The sequence below is a fragment of the Microcebus murinus genome, chromosome 6 (assembly GCF_040939455.1).
Source record: "Microcebus murinus isolate Inina chromosome 6, M.murinus_Inina_mat1.0, whole genome shotgun sequence".
NCBI classification, from domain to species: Eukaryota; Metazoa; Chordata; class Mammalia; order Primates; family Cheirogaleidae; genus Microcebus; species Microcebus murinus.
Genome location: NC_134109.1, coordinates 109,630,509 through 109,657,117, shown reverse-complemented (window position 1 = coordinate 109,657,117; position 26,609 = coordinate 109,630,509). Strand labels below are relative to the sequence as shown.

The 26,609-nt window shown below is 51.8% G+C and overlaps 1 protein-coding gene across 3 annotated transcripts; it reads right to left on the bottom strand.

Moving 5' to 3' along the window:
* On the bottom strand, positions 1-25,635 carry PPCDC (phosphopantothenoylcysteine decarboxylase). Of its 3 annotated transcripts, XM_076004558.1 has the most exons (7): positions 25,555-25,593; positions 23,014-23,153; positions 20,194-20,401; positions 5,557-5,652; positions 4,581-4,709; positions 1,011-1,179; positions 1-597 (listed from the first exon to the last, which is right to left on the bottom strand). In XM_076004558.1, the coding sequence occupies exons 3-7, from the start codon at positions 20,326-20,328 to the stop codon at positions 512-514; spliced, it is 615 nt and encodes a 204-aa protein (XP_075860673.1). In that variant the 5' UTR covers positions 20,329-20,401; positions 23,014-23,153; positions 25,555-25,593; the 3' UTR covers positions 1-511. The 3 variants fall into 3 exon arrangements, with proteins under 3 accessions (XP_075860673.1, XP_012590911.1, XP_012590915.1); XM_012735457.3 differs by lacking the exon at positions 23,014-23,153 and having other exon boundaries at positions 25,585-25,635; XM_012735461.3 differs by lacking the exon at positions 23,014-23,153 and having other exon boundaries at positions 25,437-25,563.
* Positions 25,636-26,609: the final 974 nt, after the last annotated feature.

Sequence of the window (26,609 nt, the reverse complement as noted above, 5' to 3'; positions counted from 1 at the left end):
TGGGCATGGGTATTTTCTTTATTTCTTAGCACCCCAATCTCATGGCATGGTCTGCACAAAGCCTCAGAGTCCTGCCAGTTCACAGGCTTCTCTGACTCTGGTAGCTGAGCACCCCACCAAAGGGCCAAAGCTCTCACGGCTCAGCCAGGGCTCTCCAGTTGTGGCACTTCTGGACGAGACGTAGAAGTGAGGTTTCCCATCTCTCAGTCCTCCTCCCGTGAGGACAGCATGGCAGCTTGCTCACCTGACTTGCTGTACCCATCGCAGGAAAAGGTGGGCAGGGACTCCATGCAGTAGCATCTCCTGGTTGAGAGAAGCTGGGAGCTGGGCCGTTGGTGCAGTTTAACCTGCAGCAGGTCCAGCCCCTGGGAGGCTCAGAGCAGACCCAGGTCAGGTCCCCACTCAGCAAAGGGAGGAACCCTCATCATATGGTACCAGTGTCCATCTTCTTCACCAGCTTGGCTTGAACCCACGCTGAGTACAAAGGGACACACGTGACAGAAATCCCAGTTCAATTCTGCTGGAAGCCACCGTGCTGGGAGAGGACTTCTTTCACCTTGTCCACAATGGTCCCCACCTCAGCCATGGCCCCCAGACCTGGGAGGAAAGTTCTGCTGTGGCCAGACGGGCCAATAGTGCCTGCAGCCCTCAGACCCCCGCTTACTGCCTCCGAATGCTCCACCCCAGAGTCCGAGGCCTGAGAAGGCCCAGTCTGTCTCTGCCTGTGCCAGACCCGTGAAACCCAACCGAGACCTAGGCCAGGCACTGGCAGCCATTCCTGCAGCCGGCATTAATTGCGTGTGGGCTACATGCCGGGGACTGTAGCAGGCACTTCGTACACGCTACCCCATTTTAGTGGGGATTGTGATTCCCATTTTCCAGCTGAAAAAGCTAAGCTCAGAGGCGGTTGGTTTGCCAAATCTACAACAGGCCGAGAATTGAACCCAAATGTGACCCCAAAGCTGAGCCCCTTCTGGGGCCCTGGGCTGTGAGCCTGGCAAGATGCCCACCTTGGTCTCCACACACCAGCTTCTTGGCCACACAGGGGATCTCAACGTAGCCAAAGGCCTTGAGCTGGTCCACCTGCTGCGCGGTGATGGGGTGCTCCCACATGGCGGTGTTCATCGCCGGGCAAAAGAACAGGGGCTTGCTGCGGTCCCAGGCCCGGATGACACAGGTCTGTGAAGAAGGGCAGGGGGAGCAGGGTGTCCTGCTGCTCTGTGTGCCATCCCTCTCCAGCCCTCCAGGCTCGTGGCCAGCCCAGCTATGGGCTTGGGGTGACCACACAGCCTGTCTGTGGGGAGCTGTCTCATGTCCCCCTGGCTGTGTCTCCTTGCCCCTCTCTGCCTCCCCACTGGCTCTGGAACAGATAACTGATCTTGAGCACACAGGAGGTGCTCAACCAATGCTCACAATGGCCTAGCCAGCTCCAGCAAGTCTCCCCGCCCGTGTGGAAAGGTCTCCCTGTACCCAAGCCTAAGCCTTCCCTGCATGGACTCTCACCTCTCCAGTCAAGGCTACCGCGGGGAGAAGCAGGCTTTGCAGTTCTTAGAAAGCTAAGAACGAGGAACCAGACTGCTCCTCAGATGGGGCCCATGCACCCAGCACCGGCTGCACTGCCAGGCCAACTTCAAAGCCTGGCAGTGAAAAATGTGACAGGAACTTTCTCATATATATGACCTCGTGAACCCACATGGTGACCCTATAAAGAAGGTGCCATTCCATTTCACAGATGGAAGCTGCAGTTCCCTGAGAGGTGAGCAGTGACCCAAGGTCACCCCCAGAGAATACTACCTGTGCAATCTGCGCTGCTCTGCACAGCCTGCCAGCCCCAAATCCGGGCCATCGCACCAAGTCACACACCTGAGCAGCTACGAAACAGAGTCCTTAGAGCTGTGGGCTTTGGAATCAACGTAGCCCTGAGCCCAAATCCTGGCTGTGCTGTCTACTGCCAGCCGTGAGAACCTGGACAGGTTGCTGAATCCTGGGGCCTCAGCTTCCTCTCTGCAAAGGCCCCTCCCTGGGTGCTGGGAGGACTGAGGTGAGAATGTTCAGCACCAGGCCCGGCGCAAAGGACAGGCTTCGGAACAGTGGCTCCTGCTCTTGCCACAGGCACAGGCTCCTGGGCCGGGCTGCCTGGGGAGAAAGAAGCGCCTGTGCTCTGACTGCCCTAGACACCCCTCCAGGGCCGTGAGCCCTCGGGACGGGACGACGGTGGCTGGAACCCCTCCTGTGAAATGGGCCCATCTGGGAAAAGAGCGGGGCAGTCCAGAGAGCAATGCCAGATCACGACAGGCCTGTGCCTGCCCCCTTGGTGCCCTGCCCTCTGCTGGGGACAGGGAGGAAGTGGGCAGCGGACAGCCTCAGGATCTGGCTGCTTGGGTCATCCCAGACAGCAGCGTTGGTTTCCCATCAAGCCCTCTCGATGCAGCCACCGGGCTATGAGTGGGCAGTTTCAGTCACAGTTCCTCTTGGCCCTGTGCCACCTGCCACTTTTGCAGAAGCCAAGAGCATACCTAGAAGAGCCCCTTGACTGTGCGTGGGGTGGGGGTGAGGGCTGGGCTGGATTCTCTATGCGCCCTCAACGCAAAGCACGGCACCAGAGCAGAAAACAAGCACCTCCACCCTACGGCGTGTCTGGCCTCCCCCACACCTCACCTCAGAGCTCAGAGCTTCCTGGACAAACCACAGCTCCCTCGAACCCACCGGCAGCGGGAGGGCAGAGGAGGGCTTTGGTTCCCACAGTCACTCGCTGGGCCAGTGCTGTGCTCAGCTCCTGGGAATCTGCTCGGGCAGGAGAAGGCCTGGATCCCAGTCAGCAGCCAGACTGGGGAGGAGGGAAGCTGCCTCCTCCTTCCGGGTCTGATTGCCTTTGTAGCACAAATGAGGCACCAGGGCCTCAGCGGGCCACGGGGCAGATGAAGACAGGGCTCAGGTCCACACCTGGCATGCCACCCTCACGGCACCCCAAGTCCTGGGCCTGGAAAAGGAGAAGACCTGGCAGGGGAGGAGGCAGGCTAAGCTTCCTTGCAGGGACATAAGGAGAAACATCTTCCAAGGCAAGACACAGCCACACACCAAGGATGCTGACAGTTCAAATTTCGTAAGATCTGAGATTCCCTGAAATATCTGTTCCTTCACGTGAAACCCTTTGAGGCAAATGGTCTGCAGGGTGGTCCGAGAACATGTTCCACTGCCCAGCCAACTCTGGAGGAGGGAACCCCAGAGACTTCTTGGAGTGATGGAAGCACTGAAGGAAAGGGGAAGCAGTGCTTTCAGGGGAAGGAAAGGGACCTTGGAGGGCTGGACCAGGCCGGGACTGGACGCCGGAGGCCGGTGTGCCTATCACACTGCCGCTGCTGGCCGGCCTGGACCCCGGGTGCGACCGTGCCGCTCTCGCAGCTCCGGCCCACTTGGATGAAAGTGGCCAGGAGCCTCCCTGTGCCAGATGCCCAGTCGGCCCTGGCGCCGGCGGCTGGGAAGCCTTCTTGCTGGCACTGCTCCCGGGCCTGCCCTCTGCGCTCCCCACCCGCTCCCGGCCACACCGGCTGTGCTGCTCCTCTCCTGCTCGCCCGGCTCTCACACAAATGGCGCTTAGACCACTAGCAGATCTTCCAGGAGTGCCTTTAGAGCCCACACCAAGGATATAAGGACATTAATCTCGTATCTGACCCCGAAAAATCCTGCCCCAGCTTTGTTCTTCACCTTCTTCCCCATATTACCTCTGCAAATGCCTGGCCATTTGTGAAAGTAAACTTGCCAGCTACCTCGCACACGCAGCAAATCTCTATCCAGTGCCTGCCACCTGCCCAGCACTATGTTGGGGGCGAATCAACTGTCAAAGGACAGACTGGGGTTATTTAAGGCTGGGCCACTCACCAGAGGATACTCCCTCCCCACACGCACAGTGGTCTGAGCCCCCTCCTTCCAGACTGTGCTGCGAGGCCCTCGGCACAGGCTCCCCCGTGGTAGGTGAAAACTCAATAAATGGGAGGGGGAGGGAGGAAAGGGAGAGGGAGGAAGGAGAGGAGAAGTCACACCCAGATCTTCCCAGGATGGTCACATAAACAAAGGCAGCTCCTCTTTAGGGGCACCAGCTCCCTGGAGGTCTCTTAGGCTAAGACAGTCCCCACTTTGGACTTCTGTTTCTCTCTACCGTCAGTCAACTCTCACTTCTCACCACATCTTTCTTCGCTCTTCTCCTAATATATAGAAAAACCATATCCCACCTTGTGGCTAAAGCTGAGGGAGCTACGTGTGCATGAGAGACCCAGGAAGAAAGGAACCCCCTTATCAGACGGCCCACAGGTGTGCCAGGCAGAGGGTTCCTGGCCGGGCAGCGAGGGGCAGGTGGCAGGTGGACATTCCGGACAGCAGCAGCGTGTCAGGTCCATCATCAGGACTGGTCTCCGGCCCACTTGCTGGAGGGGATGTGAGACGGGCGGGGGTGGGGCAAGGGGACTGCATTCTCCTGAGCAGACTGGGCCCACAGTAGGAGGTTTTCTTATACAAGGAAGCCCGCAGCTCAGCAACTAGGAGTGAGGCCCAGGGAGGGATGACAGCGCCAGGGAGTCACTCACAAGCAAGTTGTCACAGATGCCGCTGGCCACCTTCCCCAGAGTGTTGGCATCAAGAGGAGCCACCAGCATGAAGTCTGCCCACCTCCGCAGGTCAATGTGAAGGACAGGGTCAGAGCGGTGCTTCCATATCTGGTAGAGGGTAGGAAACGGGGTCACCAAGACAGTCACTCTCCCAGCGTGGAGGAGGGGGGTGGAGGACCAAAGCAGGCCAGGCACCATAAGTTAGGAACTTGAGTGGACCACTGACCCGCCTGCCCAAGTCCAACACCCTTCCCTCTCACAGCTAAGCTGGTGAGCACTGGCTGTGGAGCCGGCTGCCTGAGAGAAACCAGGCCTGAGGAAACAAATGCCCCTTGTCTCCCTGAGATACTCCCTTTATGGTTTGGTTTTCAAGAGAACTGACATCTGGCAGGGAACTCCTAGCCTGTCTGCTTCAGTCGGATGCTTGGGTTGTCCAAGCCAGTGGAAGGGCTCCAGGGTGGCGAGAAACGGCGGGGGTGGGGTGGGGAAGGCAGGCCAGCAGAATGTTCTAGGCAGAGAGTGTTTGGAAACGCCTGGCAGGGAACCCTGTGAGGTCCACACTCAGCGTCTGGTGCATCGGCCAGGGCCCCTCCACAGGGGAGCAGAAGTGGAGCCGTGGGAAGACAGGCGCTCCCTGACGCTGGGAGCCACGTGGACAAGGGTGGTGGGAACAGAGCTTCTCTGTGGTTTCATCAGCTCAGATAAGTACAAGGACACTCAACCTCAGGCACCAGGCCAAAGCCCAGCTCCGCCTGGGTGGGAGGGGACTGTGGGCCTTCTGCAGGCCAGCAGCTAGACAGATGTTTTCCTCATCACTTCTGCCCAAAGGGCCCTGACTGATGCTTTGAGCCCAGCCTGTCTGCTCTGGCAGCCAGACCATAGGCTGCAGGGAGGGCCATTCTGCCCTGCTGGTGGAAATGCAATGGCACTCAGCCCAGGGTCCCCCAGCACTGACCTCCCATTCGTCAGCATCGCTGTAGAGGGTGACAGGAACGTCCTGGGGGCTGTAGAAATGTTTGGCTCTCTCAGTTGTGACCACTGCTACTTCCAGCTATCACCAAGAAAAAGTAGAGGGAGAGAGAGGAAGGAAGAGAGAGACTGTTACCACCAGCCACAGGCCTGGAGGCCACATGAGGGCCTGGCAGGCAAGGGCTTTCTTTCCAGCCTGGCTCTAGCAGGGACTTTTCCTCCTTGCAGTGAGCCCATGTTTGCATAGCCACTTCCGCTGTCACCCAAAGGTCAGGCCCTCCCAGGTGTGGCTGTTTCACTTCCCTATCTGAGGGGTTGCTGAGGAATCAGTCACCGACTGTCCAGTCAGTGTATATAAAGCGGCAAGCTCCTGCCACTCAGGCAGAGTGAGGCCCAGCAGCAGAGGCGGGCGGGTGACGGGCAAGAAACTCAGACAGCAGAGCCACAGAGGCCTTGACAGATAGGAGGCGCTGCCCAGGAAAGCTCACGGTCCCGAGTTCTGAGCCACCCCGCAGCCCTGCCCTCCGCAAGCCAAGGGAGCTGGCCCCCGGCACATCCTGTGCACCTCCAGAGCCCCATGAGGAAGCGCAGCCCCTCACCAGGCCTCGTGGGCTCAGGCTGCAGACAGGTGCCAGGAACACCAAGCCTGTGACCTACGCTCAAGGGGTGAGAATGAGGTTTGCCTCCACAGTGCCCATTTACTAATAAATTACTAATGCAAACAAGGGCACGTTTATCCTGCTTATCAGAACAAACGGCTGTGCTGTGCGAGACAGCCCAGGGGAGTGTGAATGGCACTGGATGGGCTGGCCATCACTTGTGAGACAAGATTTTAAACTAACAAGCTGGCAAAGAAAAGGGGCCCAGAGGAAGTGGCTGGGAGGGAAGGGTGTAGGAAACCACATCTTTAGGGGAAACATGGAGTCAGGAGAGGACATTCATCCAGGAGAAAGAATTGTCAAGGGTGCCAAGGGCAGAATCGTGGACTAGCCAGAGCAGTGGTCATGGGCAGCAGTGTTGGAGCCAGATCCAGCCTGCAGACTCGCTGTTCGGCCTGTACAAGGTTATCAACATTTCTGAGCTAACATATACAAACTGAAAGATTTCACTTAGAAAGTCCTACTTCCCAGTTTGTTTGCTTGTTTGGTTTTTGGTGACAGAGGCTACAGTCCAATGGTGTCATGATGGCTCATTGCAACCTCTAACTCCTGGGCTTAGGTGATCCTCTTGCCTCAGCCTCCCGAGTAGCTGGGGCTACAGGTGTGTGCCACCACCCCTGGCCATTTTTTTCTATTTTTAGTAGAGACGGGGTCTTGCTCTTACTTATGCTGGTCTCAAACTCCTAAGCTCAAGCAATCCTCCTGCCTCAGCCTCCCAGAGTGCTAGGATTACAGGCACCAGCCACCGCACCTAGCCATTTTCTTTTTTTTCTTCTTCTTTTTTTTTTTTTTTTTTTTTTTTGCTGAACACGGTGGTGGAGAATCTTCTTCTTTTTTTAATCCACGAAAAATGTTTATTAAAAAGAAAGATGAAATCAATCACTTGTAGAACAACAAAAAAAGAGTCACCTGGGTGAAGACATTACAAATGACAAATCTATTATAAGCTGCAAACCTCATCCTTACACATTTACTTCAACATTTCCTGTACATTTGGCCAAAATGTCACACTAAATTACTATTAGTACATAAATTAAAACTGAAGTTTTCTTTCATCTTGTGTATAATTCTCAGTATTTATAACTGAACTTGCTATTGGCATATGATCCATCTTAAAAAAAAAAGAAATAAATTACAAAGCAATGACATCGGCAAGAATTATTTTTTGTAATGAAAAGAAACCCTTTTCCTTATACGTAGATTAATAATTTAGTTTTTAATTTTTAATTTTTTTTTTTGAGACAGAGTCTCATTCCATTGCCCTAGGTAGAGTGCCCTAGCATCAGCCTAGCTCACAGCAACCTCAAACTCCTGGGCTCAAGCAATCCTCCTGCCTCAGCTTCCTGAGTAGCTGAGACTACAGGCATGCGCCGCCATGCCCGGCTAATTTTTTCTATATATTTTAGTTAGCCAATTAATTTCTTTCTATTTTTAGTAGAGATGGGGTCTCGCTCTTGCTCAGGCTGGGTTTAGAACTCCTGACCTTGAGCGATCCACCCACCTTGGCCTCCCAGAGTGCAAGGATTACAGGCGTGAGCCACCGCACGCCCAGCCATGTCAATGCATTTTTGGAAGATGGAAGTGGAAGGAAGCATTAGCAGATCAGATCCTGGAAATCAGATTAGATTAGAAAATTGAATGCCAAGAGCCTCCAAAGTAGCTGAGCCATGGCCAGTTAGCGGCACGCAGCCAAAGAAAGGCTCAGGACCTGCAGGCAGTGAGTACTGGGAAGGTGGGCACGTGGCAGAAACAGACAGGAGGACAGGTTCCTGGGCTGTAGAAGGAGCAGTTAAAGTCCCCCAGGTCTCCTCCCTGCCCCAGGCACATATTGCCCTTCTTTCACCCCAGCAGGAGTTTGAGTTGTCAAACTTGGGAACACTTGGTACCACAGAGGTCAAAGAAGGAGTCCTGGAGTAGAAGTGACTATCTGCAGACCAAACAGAGGACCAGCGCCCTCTTCCCCTACTTGACCCTAAGAAGACAGGGTCTGCCAGGCAGGAGACTGGGAGCGTCTTTTCTGGAAAAACCAAATGACCCTGGGAGTAGAGGGCTGTGGTAAGGAAGGAAAACTTCAGGCACTAAATTCAGAGGTCTCCCAACAAAATGTCTCATTCCCAGCTGAGTATCTGGCAGCGAAGTCCCTGAAGTGAAGACAGAGTTTCAATCAGCTTTTGGTACCCAAATAAGACCCGCCAAGGAATATCAGATATTTGAGCAGAGCCCTCTAGCAAGAAAAAGGAAATTACACAACAAACAAACAAAGTAGAAACTCACAGGCAATGCAGGGAGAAGGAAACTTAAAAGATCATAGCCAAGAAAAAAGAACATGACACTTTTTAAAAAATGAATATTCAGGGAACAAAATAGAACACTTGGAAATTAAAATTATAAATTGTTAAATAAAAAACTCAATACAAGTTTAGGATAAATCTCCCAGAAAATAGAACAAAAAATGAAATGGATAATAGTAGGAAAAAAAGATAAGAAAACCAGAAGATCCACCCAGGAGGTCAAAAATCTGACTTATCATGAGTTCCAGAAAGAGAGAACAGAAAGACAGAAGGGAGAAAATCACAAAAGAAATAAAATAAAATTTCCCAGAAGTGAAGAACACAGAGGTGGGAGCCATTTACTCTGCCTGTCAGGGTCCCAGGTGGTGTGCCCACTGTTAGGCTCACCGAGAGCTGGACGTCACATCCCTGAGTGTCCGTCAACGGCTGAGCCCCTATCAGCTCTTCTGGCGGGGACATCTCCCTGCTGATGTATATGAGTTTGCAATCAGCAAAAGCTTTAAAAAGGGCCGGGCGCGGTAGCTCACACCTGTAATGCCAGCACTCTGGGAGGCCGAGGCAGGCAGATTGCTCAAGGTCCGGAGTTCGAAACCAGCCTGAGCGAGACCGGTCTCTACTAAAAGTAGAAAGAAATTAATTGACCAACTAAAAATATATATAGAAAAAATTAGCCGGGCATGGTGGCACATGCCTGTAGTCCCAGCTACTCGGGAGGCTGAGGCAGCAGGATGGCTTGAGCCCAGGAGTTTGAGGTTGCTGTGAGCTAGGCTGATGCCACGGCACTCACTCTAGCCTGGGCAACAAAGTGAGACTCTGTCTCAAAAAAAAAAACTTTAAGAAGTTTTGACCCATGCTGCTGCTAAGCCACAAACCCCAGACTTTGCCCCCTTACAGGCTGGTCCACTGTTTTCTCAGTCTATGGAGAGCTCCTGAGAGCTCAACCCTGTTGTTCCTCCTGGCCTGCCCTCAGCCAGCACCAGCAGCAGCAGCCCCCAGAGACACTAATCCAATCATGACAGAACAAGGTCAAGGGCAGAGACCTTCTACAAGGTCCACAGGCTGGGGGTGCGTTGGGGAAGGTAGGGGGTGAGAAATAACCAAGAACAAACATTTTCCAAGTAGGGTCTTCCACTGGTTATAAATATGCTGACAACATCCCCAAGTGGTCCTAAGATTCCATCAAAGGCCTCACCTAAATCCAAAAATATTTGTCTATATCCAAAACATACAATAAAGTCGGTATGCTTTGTTCCTAGTGAGCAAGCCCAATCCAGCTTTTCTCAACACTCGTAAGCCTCAGCCGCAGTAACTGTGGAGCCCACCTCCTTCACCTTTTGCATAAATGGATGTTAGCCATCTCCAGCCCCTGGCCCCTCTGTTGCTTCTTACGCTTCCTGTAGGTCACCAGCCACAGCCCTGTGACCTCAGCACCCCAGGTCAGGAGATGACTTGCCTAACTTGGGTTCAGGTCCTTCCCAACACTGCAAGCTCAAAAGCGAAGATGAAGCAAAATGAGACTCAAGAACTCCCTCCCACTTCCTTCTGTCCACTGCTAGTGTCACACTGCTGGCCTCCAGGCACTGTTACACTGTTCTTCCAAATATGTGTGGTGGCTCTCCTGGTCAACCTGAGATTCACCGTCAGCTGCAGCTCTCTCTGGCGGCCTCTGGACCACACTCTCCTTCATCTCTGGTTACACATCCTCCTCTCCAACTCCTCCAACAGGGGCCTTCCCAGGTGGCCAAGCCAGTCTCTGTTCCTATGCCACCTTCTTTTCCCCATGGGACCGCCATCTTTCATGTCTAAGAGATTCCCAACCATCCTGGACCATCTGCTACTGAAGAATGCCCCAGGTTCATCCCTCTCTATTCTGACATTTGGGAAGCTGCCTCCTAAAGATTTAGAACCCACACTCTGCCCAGCTCCCACCACCTGCCATTGTCAAAGGGGAGGACCACACCTAGTGCCAGCCTTCAGAAACATGCCCAAATTGGTGACACCCTGCTCAGGGGCTCCCTCTTCCTCCTCAGCCCCACCCTTTCTTCTCTCCCTACACCCGCCTCAAGGTCTCAGAGCCTTCACACTGCCTCCTACCCCCCTGGCCCCTGGGGAGCCCCAACCAGGGGTCCTGTTAGGCCTCCCACCCTGGGCAATAGCCCTGCTTCAGGTTTTCCCACTGAGCTCTTTGCCCAACCTCTCCGCCAATTCACTCTCTGGCTACCCTCCCAGGGTACACATTCAGTGTCAGGGAGACTCCTGGGGTCAAGGTCTTCACCTAAGCAGTAATGTGAAGAGTATGTGATGGACAGGTCCTTCTTGATGCCCCTTCCCTGAGCCCACTGAAGCAGCTGCCTCTCCTTGGCAGTGACCCTGACCCCAGTGCTGTCTGGCAGGACCAGGCTAGTTTTTCCGGTTTTAGAGGAATGTCACCTGATCTGATTCATCAGTCCTATGAGCTTTGTTCTTTTATTTTCATTCACCCCACCAATAGGCCCTGGATCTAAACACATTTTTTGAAAAAAGTATGTTGTTACCTTCTATGATACTAAATAATTCGGACTATTTGCTCATTTACCCTGACTTTTTCCCAGCAAATGCCAAAGTGCCCTGGTAGGGCAGAAACTTCCTGAGGGCAGGAACTTTCCTTGGCTTTCTCTTACATCCTCTTGGGTCCTGGTAGGAGAGTCTCTCATATACCACAGAATTCCTGAATGGCCGCTGCTCTATGCTTGGACTCCTGCTGAGACCTCTGAGAACAGTTTTTATAACTAATTTTTTTTTTTTTTTCGGGTTTAGCTCTGTCACCCAGGCTGGAGAGCAGTGGCATCATCACAGCTTATTGCAACCTCAAACTCCTGGGCTCAAGCAATCCTCCTGCCTCAATCTCCTGAGTAGCTGGGACTATAGGCGCATGCCACTACATCTGGGTAATTTTTTTATTTTTGTAGAGATGGGGTCTCACTATGTTGACTAGGCTGGTCTTGAACTCCTGGCCCCAACTAATCCTCCCTCCTCAGCCTCCCGAAGTACTAGGATTAAAGGTATGGGGCACCACACCCAGCCTATATGTAATATTTTTAACATGAATCTCTTTGTACAACGTGACTGAGGCTTGGCCCGACCCTCTTATACATGCTGCCTGCATTTGGTCTAGCATTTACAGAGATCCCTTCCTCAGACCAGTTGGCAAGTCTGGTTTTCTCTACTGAAAAGACATCAGGAATCCTAATCTGGAATCCAGGGCTCCTTGGAGAGTCAGAGAGGACAAGTGGAAATAGAATTTGGGGTGGTAACTCCACGTCTACTTGAGGCCCCTAGTCTGGCCGGGTTGCTTCTGGGGTAGATTATCAAAGGAACCTGTGGAAAAGTAATTTACAGCCACACTGAGTTTCTCCCTCCAACTCCATCCCTGGCCTCTACTCGCTAGAACCATGAGCCAGTAGCACCACCCCTATGTTATGACAACCAAAAATATCTCCAGACATTGTCCAACGTCCCCTGGGAGACGAAATCACCCCAGTGGAGCACAGCTACTCTATAACATTATCCAGAACCCTGCAGTGATTGGAATTGTGTCCTACCTGAGCTGTACAATACAGTACAGTACGGTAGTCACTAGCCACATGGGGCCATGAGCACCTGAGGTGCAGTTGGTGTGACTGAGAACTAAATTATTGGTTTTATTTAACTCTAATTAATTTAAATTTATTTTTTTTTTCCGTCCCAACTTTTAGAAGCAAATCTTTTTCACTGATTTAAATTTAAATTTGGGCCAGGCGTGGTAGATTACACCCATAATCCTAGCACTTTAAAAGATCGCTTGAGGCCAGGAGTTTGAGACCAGCCTGAGCAAGAGCAAGACCCCATTCTACAAAAAATAAAAAAATTCGCCAGTCATGGTGACACACACCTATAGTCACAGCTACTCAGGAGGCTGAGGCAGGAGGATTGCTTGAGCCCAGGAATTTGAGGCTACAGTGGGCTATGATGATGCCACAGCACTCTAGCCTGGGTGACAGAGTTAGATCCTGTCTCAAAAAAAAAAAAAAAGAAATTAAATTTGACTGTGGCGACTGCTATCATATTGGATAGCACAGTTCTGGATTATTTGAGTAAAGGAGAAGAACCTCGTTGGAACACACAGCCCAGGGGCTGATGAAGAGCAGGTGAATCTAGTAGGGCGTTTGATGAAGCCTCCACAGGAGGCTGAGAGGATTCTAAAAAGAACACAGCAGCTATCAGCTTAACTTGTGACAAGGCAAGGAAGCCAGAGCTTCTGTGGCTCAGGCACATACAGCAGAGGACCCTGACGCTGGGCCAACAGTGCTGACACTGGCACGCTCCAGCCTGTGCACAGGGCCTGGTGAAGCTAACACTAACCTGAGTGTGGGGGTGGCAGGTACATTCTAGGAAAAAGGATTCCTGGTGCCCAGTGCAGCTGGTACATGAGGTAGGGGAGCTGTAGAGGAGGTGGCCTCGTTAACAAATCCCCCAGGGAGTCCCGGTTGGCTGAATGGGCATCCTGATGGCTCAGCATACATTCACTGAGCCCACTGATGGCACGAGTAGCAGCTCTGCCCTCAGAAAGGGCTCAGTCCAACAGGCAGGTGGGGTACTTAGAACCCTCACTATAAGGCAAGGCAGGCTGAGTGCCGTGGCTCATGCCTGTGATCCTAGCACTCTGGGGACCAAGGCGGCAGGCTCACTTGAGGTCAGGAGTTCAAGACCATACTGAGCAAGAGCAAGACCATACTGAGCAAGAATTAGAAAAAGAAAATCAGCAGAGCAACTAAAAACAGAAAAAATGAGCCAGGCCTGGTGGTGCACACCTGTAGTCCCAGCAACTCCAGAGGCTAAGGCAAGAGGATCACTTGAGCCCAAGAGTTTGAGATTGCTGTGAGCTAGGCTGATGCCATGGCACTCTAGCCCAGGCAACAGAGTGAGACTGTCTCAAAGAAAAAAACAAAAAGCAAGGCAGATGGAGGTAAGAGTCTGTGATTCCTGGGTATTCTCATTCTCACAGGATTGGTGAGCTTGAGGAGAGAATGAGTTCTGGATCTGAGCTCCTCAAGTTCACTCACTAATAGGACTCAGGAAACCTGGCCTCAAGCCCCAGTTCTCCCACCTCACTCAGTGGAAGATCTTGGATGAGTCCCTCTTCCTCTGTCCCTGGTTCCCCTATGAACCACGAGACATTTGGACCACATGGTCTCTAGGGGCTCATCCAGTTTACTGTACCATCCCAGCCCTTTTGTGACCCTTCTCCCAACCCCCACACTCTCTGATCACCCTGGGGGGGAGGGGGCTGGTATTCTGCTCATATCAGCCCCTCCTGCCAATCCTTCTGTGCCCTTCCCCAGCTCAAGAAAATTCTCAACGAAACCAGAGAGGTTGTCTGCAAGGCCCTCCACAGGTGCTGCTCTGAGGTATGAGGAAAAGGCCTAGGAGCAGCACCCTCTGACCCGTGGGCACCAGAGCTCAGCCCTTGGAGAAGCAGGTAAGAGGGCTGCAGGGCAGGGGAGGAAGGGGCCAGCTGTTTGGGACTAATAAAACACTTATCCAGTTTAGAGTTAAACTTGGTGAGTAATGTACGTGCTCTGTCCAGGACGTTTGAGAGTAATGTGTTCCGGACAAGGTCCATGTAACAAACAAGGTTGCTGCCTAGAGGCATAACAAAGGACCTGAGTTTCTGCACTAAGGCAAGAGCTGCCCAGCCCCATGGCAGTGGGGTCTGGAGGCCACAAGATAAACACATTGTTCCTGTGATTGCTGCCTGGCCCCATAAGATGGCTGGTTAGCCAATGATGGGTAAGATTCCTCAGGGAGGAACAACCTAAGACAGGCACAGCCACCGGGGGTCAGCCTAGAGGAACTGGAGATGGAAAGTGCACCCCGTGGCTGCCTTGCCTAATCTTGCTTGTCTTGGTCTGTGATCTATGCCTGGCACCTTGAGCAACCACCTGGAAACTTTGAGTCAGGGGACATCTGTGTCCTTAGGCTACGTGTTCTGGAATTTATGGCCATAATGCTGCAATGCCTGGGTGGTCACATACAAGGAACTAACTTTGATTTTTGGGGGGTATAAAAATTAAATGATTGGTGCGTTCTGCACTGTAGTCTTGTACCGTCTTTGTGTATGTCTGTATCTTTCTTTTTGTGTTCTGTGTTCATCCCCCGTCCTGCAAACGGGCCACGGCAGCCAGCCAAGCCAGTAGGGGCACAAACAAAGGCTGCAGAGCTTCTGCAACAGGACCACAGAGAAGGCAGGAAACCCCTACCCAGAAAAAAAGGAAAACCCCAAACCAGGCCTTGTGTCTCCTTTCCTCAGTGAGCACTGAAAAAGAATAAAACAGCACAAAGCACAAAGTTACAAAGAACATTCCATAATACTCCACCAAAAGCCCCACTGACTTAAAAAAAAATGCACAGATAGGTTGAAAAATTAAAACTGAACAGAATGAAACAAAATAAAAAATGCAAGTCTCCACTCCTGTCCTGACCACTTGCACAAGGACAACCGCCTCCAGAGGAAAAAACTGCCCCACAGTAACTCACATATGTGAACATACAAAAGGAATCATGCTATATGCCAGGGGTTGGCAAATCTTCTCTACCAGGGGCCAAATGATACCTTAGGCTTTGCTGCAACTACTCAACACTATAGCAATGGGGATGCAGCCACAAGCAACACATAAATGAATGGGGTGGCTGTGTTCCAATAAAATGTTATGGACGCTGAAATCTGAATATCACATCACTTTTATGTGTTACAAAATAGTATTTTTCTTTTGACTTCGTTTAACTATGTAAAACTATTCTTTGCTGCAGGTTATACAAAAATAGGCAACGGGGCAGCTTGGCCTGAGGAGCACAGTTTGCTAGCTCCTACACCTTGTTTATTTCATTTATATCTTGAGGATAGTGCCACAGCAGCACAGAGAGCTCCACCCATTCTTCTGCACTACTGTCCCCTAATCTGTTGAGAGGCTGTCTAATAAGTAAACTCTATTGTTGGATATTTTGTTTGTTTCCGCTTTTGCTTTGAAATTATAAACAATGCCACAATGAATATCCTTGTACATACAGTGAACTTTTGTAAATACACCCTACAGGATTTAATCCTATGGGTAAATCAAGGGCTATGAACATTTTTAATTTCTCTCAATATTGTCAAACTGCAGAAAATCAGAATTTATTTCATACAGCATATGAGCAGGGCCCTCTTTCCCTCGTCCTTGACAACCCTGGATGTCCTGACACACATTCTAGAAACTATTCCTTCTCTTATCCCAATGCCAACCAACCCCCTGAGGGGGAGTTTTTCTCTACCTCTACAAATGCCCTTCCAGCTCTCAGTCACACTGACACAGGCCTTGGCAAAAGCTAGAATGGTATGTCTTCTCTTCCCAAGTTTTAAGGGTATGGGTGAGGAGTTCAGGCAATGCCACCCCAAAATATGCCACTTTGGTGTGCTGGTTATTTCAAACTGAGGGCAAGTGGGGAATAGTAGATGCAGGGAGGGCTTTTTCTGAACTTCCCTTATCTGCCTAAAGATCACAATTGTCATGAATCCCTACCTGAGAATCTTATCAACCAAAGAAGATGAACCCATTGACACCCCCTCCCCCGCACAGCCTTTTTTTTTTTTTTTTTGAGACAGAGTCTCGCTCTGTTGCCCGGGCTAGCTCACAGCAACCTCAAACTCCTGGGCTCAAGCGATCCTACTGCCTCACCTCGTGAGTAGCTGGGACTACAGGCATGCGCCACCATGCCTGGCTAATTTTTTGTATATATATTTTTAGTTAGTCAATTAATTTCTTTCTATTTTTGGTAGAGACGGGGTCTTGCTGTTGCTCAGGCTGGTTTCGAATTCCTGACCTTGAGCAATCCACCTGCCTCGGCCTCCCAGAGTGCTAGGATTACAGGCGTGAGCCACCGCATCCCTCCCCTACACAGTTTTTATTACCCAATAACTTTATATAACAGGACAACCATCATTCACCACACATTTCCTCCCCTCACCCTCCCATAGCTTGTATGGCCACCACCCCCAGAACTCCCAAGCCCCTATTCCTTTCTGTAGCTCAGGATGCTATATAGACTCCAAACATTTGACCCCTCCTGGAGTCTCATATTTTGTGGGACTCTCGTACGTTAGGTACATAATCGAATAAGGTTTTTCTCCTGTTGATCTGTTTATATGTCAACTGAATTCACGGCCCAGCCAAGGAACGTAGAAGGGTGGAGTGAAATCATTTTTCTGCTAATGCAAGGAAAGAAACTCACTGGCTGACAACCCAGACCTAACTGCTGCTCGATTACATGACAGCTGCAAACACCATGAAGCTCTTGGGCTCCAGGACCACCTCTCCTCTCAAATTGCCTTTGGGTCCTAGTCCTTTTGCCCTCACATCTAGAATCTTCTAACACCAGTGTCAGAAGAGGCGCTGGAAATGGATCACTAGAGTACCTGCCCCTCCTTCACTGCACAGATAAGAAAACTGAGGCCACAGAGAACTGACTTACCCAGAATCCAGCCTCAGCAATTCTCTATCCTCAGCTGCCTCTCTTGAGGATGGCTGCCTTCCTCCTGTGCTCCCCACCACACATACAGGCTCTAGAACTTCTTTGCCAATGGCTACACTCCCCAGCGGCTGGTGTGTGAAGCTTGTGGCTAAATCCACCTCTCCCCACCACCCTGCACGGTCTCCCTGGTCTGGCTGCCTCCTGGTCAGCAGCTCTCCCAGGATGTCTGGACGTCCTGGTGAATCAGGAGCAGTGTTGAGGCAGATCTGCGGAATGCTCCAGCTCCCTGCAGCCCACAACCCAGATCTGGTCCACCTAAAGGAGCTCGGGAAAGCCTCAAGCATTTGAACCAGGACTCAGCCAGCAAAGAGCTGAAAGTGACTGCTCCACAGGACAAGACTGCTGCTGCGGGTAACAGTGACGGGGTTGGGGGGACAGGGAGACGAGCACCATCAGGGGGTGAAGGAGAGTGCTCAGGGGAAAGACCACCACCTGGGGATAACACCAGGCAATCCAGGGATCACCTTTGCTTACCAACAGCACACAGGACCCCATCAAGCAAAGCCAGGCTACGTAAGCATCCACTCGCAGGATGAAAGGGCCCCCACATGGGGTTGCCCCAAACCACATGGCTGGCCCAAAGGACATGAAACATGGGGAAAGGCGTGAGTGAAGGCCAGGAAACACACGCTGTTGGGTGCTTCAGCATGCCAAACTCTGAGCCTAGTTGTTGGCAGAATCATCCCTAGTTTAAAATGAGAAAGGCAGGCTCCAAGTGGCTGAGTCAGGGGAGCCCTTCCTCTGAGTTCAGTGCCCTCTGGCTGCCTCACTCCAGCCAGGAAGGGAGAGCCAAGTCCTGTTCCAGACACAGTCTGTCCCCTCAGGGGGCCCAGGCTAAGAGGCCTGGGGTGGGCTGGAGGCCTCCCTGCTCCAGGCAACCCCTTCCTTACACTCCCATAAACACTGGCTGCGTGGGCTGGGAGGAAGTGGCGGGGTTGCCATTTCCCTCCGCTCTGAGGCTGCCCATCTGTTTCCTGGGATAGGACTCCCTGCCCCCACCCACCCCAGTCCAGAAACTCACTTGCTCTGGGGCTATGGGAAAAGGAAACTGTGTGGCTCCCTCTCCCCAGGGGGTGGTGGCAAAGTTCTCAGTGCTGCAACTCTTTTCAGGGCCCCCCCATGGCTCTAGCTGGCTGGCTTCCCCAGTGGTTCTGGGCAGTACTGCTCCAAAAGCGCAGCGCCCAGTCTCAGAGCAGCCACGAGACTCTCCTCCCTTCCCACCCTGGCCTGGCTGGCATCCCTGGCTGGCAGCCTCACCACTTATCCCAGCCTGGGGGTGGGGTGAGGGGGCTGACTTTCTGGGTGGAAGTCTGTGGAAAGTAAAAAAAAGTGAAACACTTCCCAGCCCAGCCCCTGCCGCGGGCCCCACGTGGTCATCTGTGAGTGAGCATCGCCCCCTGCTGAACATGCCGGGTCCAGCTGCCTGGGCCACCTCTCGGCAGATGCTGGGCAGATAAGAGCAAGGAGAAAGCACAGCCTGAGCCCAGCGACTTCACAACGACCCATAAAAACCAGTATCTAGTAACACAGGCAGTGTCTAAGCAACCCAAGCATCTATATCAAATTGATAAGGAAAACCCCCATCTATTACTTGGCGCATAAGCCACCTGAGACCCCACCCCTCAGGGAAGACCCACATCAGCATAACACTAAACTTATTACCTGGCTTCCGGCATTAGCCACCGGAGACCCCACCTCTAGGACCACCCCAACTTAATAAAAGTGAGAAAAATCGGGTAGTAGGAGCTCAGAATTTGGTGGTGAGACCCCTCTGAGCCCGCCGGGGAATAAACTTTGATTCTCCTCCAACTCTGCGTGTGCCACTCAGTTTGTCCTCAGAACCATCCACTGTGACACTTGCTGTAACAAAATAAGTCTAAAAGAAGGGCAAAACTACAGGGGCTGGGGCAGGCAGGGAAGGCTTCTGAGTGAAGAGTTTGTGCAGAATGAAAAGACAGAGAAGCAGAGAGAGCAGAGCAGCCTGGCAGGGGCCTGGCCAAGCAAAAGCCACCAAGAGGGCCAGGCGTGGTGGCTCATGCCTGTAATCCCAGCACTCTGGGAGGCCGAGGTGGGAGGATCGTTTGAGCTCAGGAGTTCCAGACCAGCCTGAACAAGACTGAGACTCCACCTTTACTAAAAGTAGAAAGAAATTAATTGGCCAACTAAGCACATATATATAGAAAAAATTAGCCAGGCATGGTGGCGCATGCCTGTAGTCCCAGCTACTCGGGAGGCTGAGGCAGGAAGATCACTTGAGTCCAGGAGTTTGAGGTTGCTGTGAGCTAGGCTGACACCACGGCACTCTAGTCTGGGCTAGAGTGAGACTCTGTCTCAGAAAAAAAAAAAAAAAGCCACCAAGGCAGGGGGTGGAAGGTGGGGGCAGCAGGGGATGAGACAGCCCAACAAAGGGCCCTGGAGGCCAAATGAGGAAGTGGGGTTACTGCCTGTCAGATTTCACATAGTGTAAAGCTTTGAACTTCTGTACCAGAACCCCCATATATAAAACTAATCCAAGCTGAAGCAGTCCGGCAAGGACTGGGGGAGGGGATAGAGTTCTCAACCCCAGTGCACAGTGATGGCTCTTAGGGCATCTCTGAACACTTGAAGGAGCAAAATTTGAAACAAGAGCTGTGGGCCCCAGGGAAGCCCTGAGGCTGCAGAACATCTGACTGACAAGACAGCCGTAGGACCTAACAAGGACAGAGCCAGTGTTCAAGATGGAGTGAAGTAGGGATGGGGCCCAAGGCAGCAAAGGGGACTGAGAACTTGCAGCATTTCTCCAGCCAGCCCTGCGCCCACACGGGACCTCTTGGAACCTCAGGGTCACCATATGGGAGCCCGAACCCTCTACTCACCAACACAGCCTTTCCCAGTCTCCCCCCACACTCTGTCCACGCTACCTAATCTGGCTCTTGGTAATACTGTGCACCGGTCTCTGTCCCTGTACCCGCCACAGACCAACACACACAGAGGACCTCCACAAACACGACAAGAAAAAGAAAACCCCACTGCAGAGAAACGGGCTGATCTCGGGGAGCAGTGGCTCTCTCGTGCTAGAGGCTGCCACAGTCCAGTAAGGATACTCACCCCAGGAATTTCCAAAAGCCGTGACACCAGAAGAGGCAACTTCAGTGCTGCAACACTCCCAGTGACACCCACGAGAACATGGAATTTTCTCTCCGTCAAGGGTGCGGCAGCTGAACATGAGGCCTGTGGTTCCATGTGGGGTCTGGTGGCTTTGATTTCTGGGAACCTGCCGGCCTAGGCTCCACAAAGCTCAGTCAGGATTTAGGATCTAAAAGCAGAACAAGGGGCGCCGTCTTCATTCGCACATTGGACCAGGATGTACTGAGCATCACGTGTTACCCCAGGCCAGATGCTGTGGTTGCTGAGGGGTCCACAGTCCCAGCATCAGGGAGACACAGTTTGATGAGAAAGTCAGACACCCTCCCCACTTGTGGGCCAGTCACAATGCAATGTGGCAAGTGCTGTGAGGAAGGGCTGCACCAGGGGTGCTGTGGTGGCCCAGAGTGACTCTCAGGAAGTGACACTGTCACAGCAAAGATGACATTCAGGTTGAGTCCTGAAGGACAAGTAAGTTTTCCAGAGAAGGAAGAAATAACCTGGCAGGAAGGAGAATCCTGCAAAGGGGAAGTGTCCGAGGAAGGCTGGTGGTCCGGGAGGCAGGGAGTAGCCTGGCACCAAGGGTGACTTGGGGTGGGCAAAGGCCAGGAGGTAAAGCTAGAAATCAGGTGGAGGCCAGAATGTCAAGGGCGGGACGGTTGGGGAGAAGTTTTGGTTTCAGAAAGACAGTGCTGGTGCTGGCGATAGTGTGGAGGGGGCCCTACTGGTGGAGAGACCTGAGGGGCAAGAAGAGCTCTGCAGCAAGCTGACTGACCAAAGGAAGTGGCAGAAGAAGATGGGTTTCCAAAGATGCTTGTGAGTGGAACCCTAGGCTGAGATTTGCCTCTGTCCCTGTCTCTGTAGATAAGGCTGGGCATCACCCTGAAAATCAAAGCCCAGGGAGAGAGAAGCATAAAGGGGATGTAGGCTGCCCAAGAGGACAGCTGGCTGGTTTCTTCCTCTGGCAGTCAGATGTTGCTAGAAGTGCATGCTCATGACAATATGGCTGGTGGACACACCAAAACCTATGCCGGGCCAGCTGGGCCAGCAAAACGCGCATCATCAGCAACGGTCACTGAGGACCCGTCACAGCGAGCACTGGGTGAAGGAATCGAGGAAGACACGGCCGCTGCCTTGGAAGAATCTGCAGATGAGTTTGAGGAGACAGGAGTCACACCTAAAATTATTGAGATAGGTTCTTCTTTGGGTTTTTTGGTGATCACTGGCTCAATTTGTACATAGGTTTCCTTGCCTCTCCCCCCACCAGCAAGCTCCCTAAATGTGTGACCAGGTCTAACTGGTCAGGTGGTCCTGTCCGGTCCTGGCAGTCCACTGTCAGGCAGTCCTGAACATCTGCTGAATGAATAATAAATCGTACCCGAGGCAGGGGATAGAAGCCTGGCCTGTGAATCACAAGCCCTGGACCCTGTCCATGGTTTGTGCTCCTGACCTGGTATATGACCTTGGTCCAGGGTCATTCTCTCGTTGGACCTATCTCTGAAAAATGCAGAGGTAGGACCAGGTGATCTCTGAAGCTCCTTCCAGCAGAAACCTTCTGAGCCAATGCATGAAAGACAATGGTAAGGGTCTCCCTGGACAAGACAGAGGTCCTAGAAAATGCACTCAAAAAGGACAGGATCAGCAGGGAGAGGGAAACCCAGGCAGACCCCAAGGGAGAAGTGCCGGTGAGGTGTCAAATGGCTATATGCATGGCTGGGCACCCACAGGGGCCTCCTCTTCACTCACAGGCCCCTTGACTCCCTGGGGCCTCTCTGCCCAGGATTTGACTTCAGCACTTAAGCACATACCCATGTGAGCTGAAGGTCACGTATGGCTCCATTACCCCACTTCTCCCAGAGGCCAGACTCTTCTCAATAGCAGTTAAACACAGGCTGGTTTCCTAAAGCCAAAATCCCCCAAAGTTCCATTTAGCAGCAATCTCGGTCTCTGTTCTACTTCAGGGCCCCAGCCAGAGCCATGCTTGGCCAGAGTTGGAGAATTGAGTCTATCCCAGGGACTAGGGAGCTGTGTTTGCAACTGACAAGGTATAGAGGGCCTTCCAGCCAGCTTCTTTCCAGAGTATGTCATCAGTAGGTAATGGAGGCACATTCCCGGTTCTCTATGGAGACCTATCTGCCAGATCTCAAACTCTGACCCTGACCCTATCCACCCCAACCAACTAATGCTAAGACAGAGATTCCCGCAAAACCAAAAGCTGAATTTCATCTCTGCAGCCCTGAACCTCTTCCCTATCAAGCTGCTCTCATTCCTAGGGAGCAGGTTATAGAAATCAACCACGCTTGGGGCAAGGTTGACTTCACACTGGTGACTTACACTGCTTCCCTACAGCAGGTAGTACAGCCCAAGATATACTACTTAGTCTGCTGAGCAAACTTTGCTTGGGACCAAAGCCTACCTATCTTTCTAGAAAAGAGGGTGGGCATCTATGTACGAGAATGTGTGTGTGGAGGGGGAAGGGAGGGAGGAAGGGGGAAAGGGGGAGAGGGGGAGAGGGAGAGTGGGAGAGAGGGAGAGAGGGAGAGAGGGAGAGAGGGAGAGAGGGGGAGAGTGAGAGAGTGAGAGAGGGGGAGAGAGACTTGAGGAAGTGAAACTGGATCATTTAACCAACATTTGGAGGCAAGGTCAAATCAATCAACCTGAGAATCCCAAGGAGGGTGATAAATGACAGGCATCCTTTGTTTTCTCTCAAAGAGTATCAAATTCCAAACCAACAAGTCTGATACTCTATTTTCACAGCAAGTGTAGCCATAGACAGTACCTCACCTGCCTGGGTTCTGCTGGACTCATAGGAACTCTTGAGAAGCAGAGAGCAGGCACACAGGTGACAGGGCTGAAGGCCTCAGGATACCAGGGCTCCAGCCATGCAGGTAAGTAACAGCTATAAAAATGGCAGCTTCTCTGTCCTTTAGAAAGACAAGGCCAGACAGAGCAAAGAGCCTGTGCTTGTGAAATCTAAGTCTCCTCTGATAAGTTTAATTCAAAGCAGAGTAGAGGTTTCAGGAATACCTGCCAGTCACAAAATGGGCAATGGTAGGGACAGGATAGAACCAAGGCTAAAGAAGGGAGCAAGGAAGGTAAGACCCAACAAGGCATAAGCTCAGTCTAACATAGCAAAGATGAGAGACTGGAGCCTGTTACCTACAACAAAGCAGAACCAACCAGGGAAGTGGGTGGGGGTAGGCAGGGATTCAGGATCCATTTGGAGCCTGAATCCTTTTTTTTTTTTTTTTTTTCAGACAGAGTCTCGCTTTGTTGCTCAGGCTAGAGTGAGTGCCATGGAGTCAGCCTAGCTCACAGCAACCTCAAACTCCTGGGCTCAGGTGATCCTTCTGCCTCAGCCTCCTGAGTAGCCAGGACTACAGGCATGCACCACCATGCCCGGCTAATTTTTTCTATATATATTAGTTGGCCAATTAATTTCTTTCTATTTTACAGTAGAGACGGGGGTCTCACGATTTCGAACTCCTGACCTCGAGCAATCCACCCGCCTCAACCTCCCAGAGTGCTAGGATTATAGGCATGAGCCACCACGCCCGGCCTGGAGCCTGAATCCTTTAGCCTAACATCAAAGCCCCTCTCCAATGGCCCAGGTTTCAGCTCTGGCCCCATCTCTCTCACCAGTCAACACACTCTACTCTCCACCACAGAAATAATGAACCACTTGTAACTCCCCAAAGTGTCACCTGCACCAAAACCCAAGACAAATGAAAAGGAGTCCCATGACACAGGCACCCCTTCCCTTGATCCTAGGAGAAGCTAGAAACCCTTCGAGGAGAGCTCAAGGCCTTGGCCTTCTCCTAACAGACTACTACCCTTCTGTTAGACCAGAGGCAGACACGCTTGACTCTGCTGTTCCTGAAATCCTAATTATGCTTCCCCCTCAGGGCCACATGTCAGGGAGATATAGTCAGCCCTTCATACCCACAGTTTCAGCATCCATGGATTGAAAATATGTGGAAAACAAAAAATTAAAGTTAAAAAAACAATAAAAATACAAATAAACAATACAATAAAACAATACAGAATAAGTATTTATATAGCATTTACATTGTATTGGGCATTGTAAGTAATCTAGAGATGATTTAAAGCATAGTGGAGGCTGAGCATGGTGGCTCACGCTTGTAATCCTAGTACTTTGGGAGGCCAAGGCGGGAGGACTGCTTGAGCTCAGGAGTTCAAGACCAGCCTGAGCAAGAGCGAGACTCCTTCTCTACTACAAATAGAAAGAAATTAGCCAAACAACTAAAAAATAGAAAAGATTAGCCAGGCACGGTGGTGCGCCTGTAGTCCCAGCTACTCGGGAGGCTGAGGCAGGAGGATTGCTTGAGCCCAGGATTTTGAGGTTGCTGTGAGCTAGGCTGACGCCATAGCACTCTAGCCCAGGCAACAGAGTGAGACTCTGTCTCAAAAAATAAAATAAAAAATAAAGCATACTGGAGGATGTGCTTAGGGTATATGCAAATACTATGCCATTTGATATTTAATATTAATATAAGGGACTTGGACATCTGTAGATTGTGATATCTGTGGGGGATACTGAAACCAATCTCCCATGGATACCGAGGGACAATATATTATACAAATAAGCAAGCAAGCAAGCGCACACACACAGGCTACTAGAGAGGTAGTGGCTGAGTATCATTACCTCCCAGACACTAGGAGCGATGTAGAAAACCCCCACTCCAAGACACTCACAACTTCCCCACCTTGAGACTCTCTCCTGTCCATTATCTAGCACCTGCCTCCAAATACTGCAAAGGCAGCAGGAAGTTCTTTTCTGACAAAATTTGGCCTCACTCTAATTTTTGAATGTCATGCAGCACTTTTAGGCGGGCCTAGGGATAATTCCAATATCCTATGGCTTTCCTTTATCTATTTTACCAACTTTTGAAATAGTTTGTACTTTGAGCAGCCCCTACCTAATCCCTTTTGGAAGCAGGTTCATGATTTCTGGTGGGGTTGAGGGGGACGGTAAGCGGCAAGTGTGGGGAGCTGACGGCCACCTTTTAAACTAGATCATATGGCACTGGACAAATAATCGCAGAGCAGCACAAAGTCGGACGGACCGGCACAGCTCAGGAGTCCCTACTGCTCCTGGCGGCTTCACCTGCACAGATAGGAAAGTGAGGTCCCACAGACCGCACAGCCCCCTACACACACACACACACACACACACACACACACACCTGCAAGCAGAGCTTCGCGGGCACAGATGGAAAAGCCAGGACACACACAGACACTGCCGTGGACCCACGCTCGCAGCCATAGATCCTCCAGCCTCCCCAGCCGCCCGGCTGCGAGTACCGAGCACCCCAGCCCGCCTCAGCTGCTCACCAGCGCCAGGCGTGTCTCCGGGCTGCCCCCAAATATCGCGGTATTTCGGCCGCCCCTCCCACTGAATCTGACTGGCGCGCAGCCTCAAGAGAACTGGCAGGCTACATGGTCGCGTGGCCTTCTGGGAGTTGTAGTCCATGTCTCTGCCTTCTGAGAGCTGTAGTCCACTGGAGGGCGGGGAGGGGGTGTGTTTCCCGGAGAAAAATTGTATTTCTGGGATTCTCGCTAGCAGGGCCTGGCCTATCTGACCTCCTCACCCTTATCCCCAACACACATACTGCTCATCGCTAGGGGGACTTAATACTGAGTATTTGCCTCTTCTGTTTTAGATGCACAGGCTACAGAGATAAATCAGACCATCCCTGGTCTTGAGACAAGCTGGGACACAGAAAGTCACAGGATAAGCCTGAGCAAGAGCGAGACCCCGTCTCTACTATAAATAGAAAGAAATTAATTGGCCAACTTATATATATATATAAAAATTAGCCGGGCATGGTGGCACATGCCTGTAGTCCCAGCTACTTGGGAGGCTGAGGCAGGAGGATTACTTGAGCCCAGGAGTTTGAGGTTGCTGTGAGCTAGGCTGACGCCACGGCACTCACTCTAGCCTGGGCAACAAGCGAGACTCTGTCTCAAAAAAAAAAAAAAAAAAAAAGTCACAGGATAAGGTCTGCCTGAGGAAGCACAGGGGACTAAACAACTCCGGGCAGGAATGCCCTTGCAAAGAAGTCACCTGAGTGAATCTTGTGGTGAACAGGGGTTTAGACAGAAGACAGGAACAGCATTACAAGTGGAGGACACAGCACTGGCAAAAGGAAGGCGGTGGGAGACTGCACGCGGGGCACAAGCCCAGCCTTCTCCATTCTCTGGTATTCACCGGCCCCCAGGAAACTTTGTGTCCATTGAAGCAGCTCTACCTGCGGCAGGTCTCTCATGGCCAGAGCTGAGAGGGGGCCTCCTTGCTCTACCCTTGCCCTTGCCACAAGGAACCATCCCAAACCATCCCTCCCCACTGATCCCACTAC

Bases quoted from the DNA above. Each gene is read 5' to 3' on its own strand.
- PPCDC (XM_012735457.3), bottom strand. From the start codon at position 20,328: ATGGAACCACAGGCCTCATGTTCAGCTGCCGCACCCTTGACGGAGAGA. The intron at 1,180-4,580 runs GTGAGTGACTCC...CCTTCTTCACAG, and splicing joins GCATCTGTGACAACTTGCTT to ACCTGTGTCATCCGGGCCTG. The intron at 598-1,010 runs GTGGGCATCTTG...CTTTCCTCCCAG, and splicing joins GCTGGTGTGTGGAGACCAAG to GTCTGGGGGCCATGGCTGAG.